The sequence below is a fragment of the Trichechus manatus genome, unplaced genomic scaffold (genome assembly GCF_000243295.1).
Source record: "Trichechus manatus latirostris isolate Lorelei unplaced genomic scaffold, TriManLat1.0 scaffold00038, whole genome shotgun sequence".
Taxonomy (NCBI): Eukaryota; Metazoa; Chordata; class Mammalia; order Sirenia; family Trichechidae; genus Trichechus; species Trichechus manatus.
Genome location: NW_004443974.1, coordinates 9,302,136 through 9,303,857, shown reverse-complemented (window position 1 = coordinate 9,303,857; position 1,722 = coordinate 9,302,136). Strand labels below are relative to the sequence as shown.

The following is a 1,722-nucleotide window of genomic DNA, read 5'->3' as shown; positions in this document are numbered from 1 at the left end:
CATCTGGTCTCAGGCTGATGAAGTCTCTGGTTTATGTGGCCCTTTCTGTCTCTTGGGCTACTACTTTCCTTGTGTCTTTGGTGTACTTCATTTTCCTTTACTCCAGGTAGTTGGGACCAATTGATGCATCTTAGATGGCCACTTGCAAGCTTTTAAGACCCCAAACACTGCTTACCAAAGTAGGATGCAGAACATTTTCTTAATAAGCTTTGTTATGCCAATTGACCTAGATGTCCTCAGTAAATATTTATGGAATGTTTCACCAAATGAATGTATTAGGTTAAACCATATGAAATTGTCATTTTTAAGGTCTCAGTGGCCACATATCAGCAATTTCAGCAACAAATATATCACCAGTAAGAACCACACCCATATGAAGAAGAAAAGTACATATTGAGATACTCTTTAATACTGTGTCTTTTAATGTTGGCTATAATTTTCTTTTATTAGACTGTAAAACTTAACTTTTCTCTTCTTTACCTACCAGGAAACACGAAATTATCCAGAAACATATCCACAACTGCCAAGGGATGAAACAGTGGAGAACCCTCTTCTCCAGAAGCACATTTTGGAATTAGCATCCCTTCTGGATGTTCGAAACGTGTTCCTTGAGAATACCATAGATGACTATTGAAACAAAAACCCTCTTGTTGAAACAATTTTTCATTTGCCACAGATTTTAAATGGTGCAGTTTTCTAATGTAACGACAGACACATAGTGGTGTTACTTAGCTTTTATTTTTTAATTTAGGATCACCATTTTAAAGATAAACTGAAAAAAATTATTCAAACTTTTAGGGTAACTGTTTTAAAATGCAATCTTTCAGGTCTTTTAAAAAAAAACTAGATTAATCTTGGAATTTTTAATTTTTGGTTTTGAGGTATGGATACTTACCTTCAGCATCTAATCCTACACTTAAAGAGTCACTATTCTCACCCTGAGAAGAGTTAAATCATTTATTTTTGTATAATGAAGAAAATCCAATTCTTATACTTGGACCTTAAATGTCTGGATTTGGAAAATATATAATTAAGTGAAATTAGCCAGCATGGACTACTGAAGATCAAGAACAGAGTCCTTCCATAATAATATTTCTTTTCATTCCAAGTTAGTAGGTAAAAAATGTATGATTCATTGACGCATGATCAGAGCAGTTCCTGAAATCATTCAATTCCTTTAAATACTGTCACAATTTCAGTAACTGTATAGGATTGATTTGCATCTGAAAACTAAGTCTTTAATCGGGAGCTTGAGATGATAAATATTATTTGGAATGTGTGAGTCCTGTGTTATCATAAGATGTGTTTATATCTTGCTTTCTTTGTGATCTTTGAATGCTAGACATTAACAAGAAGAACTTTGAAGTATTTCAGTCGAAAAAATGAACTTATAGTTTCATAATACAGTGTCTACAATAAGAAATCTAATTTATACTTTAATTCATGAAATCAAGTTTAAAGACTATCTGGGTTGATGTCCATGGCATACAGTACAGAGTTGGTAATCTTTTTGCCTAATTCAAATATGAGACTTTAAAAGTCAGATGTTTTTAACTGTGGTTGAGGATAACTAAATTATTATGAAACCTAAGAGGAAGTTGCTCTTGCATTGACAATTTAAGAATAAGATTTGTTAAACTTCCCTGTATTTAATATTTTATGTTCATGCACAATTTTTTTATTATTATTATTTTAAGTAGGACTTAATGTATAATGTAAAAA

The 1,722-nt window shown here is 31.9% G+C and overlaps 1 protein-coding gene across 2 annotated transcripts in view; it reads left to right on the top strand.

The window, feature by feature from the left end:
- SCAI (suppressor of cancer cell invasion) overlaps positions 1–1,343 on the top strand; it is a 165,950-nt gene extending 164,607 nt beyond the window's left edge. For both annotated transcript variants that reach the window (XM_004375660.2, XM_023730733.1), the window contains one exon: positions 488–1,343. In XM_004375660.2, coding sequence (XP_004375717.1) covers positions 488–634 — 147 coding nt within the window. In that variant the 3' untranslated portion in view covers positions 635–1,343. The remainder of the gene's footprint in view (positions 1–487) is intronic.
- Positions 1,344–1,722: the final 379 nt, after the last annotated feature.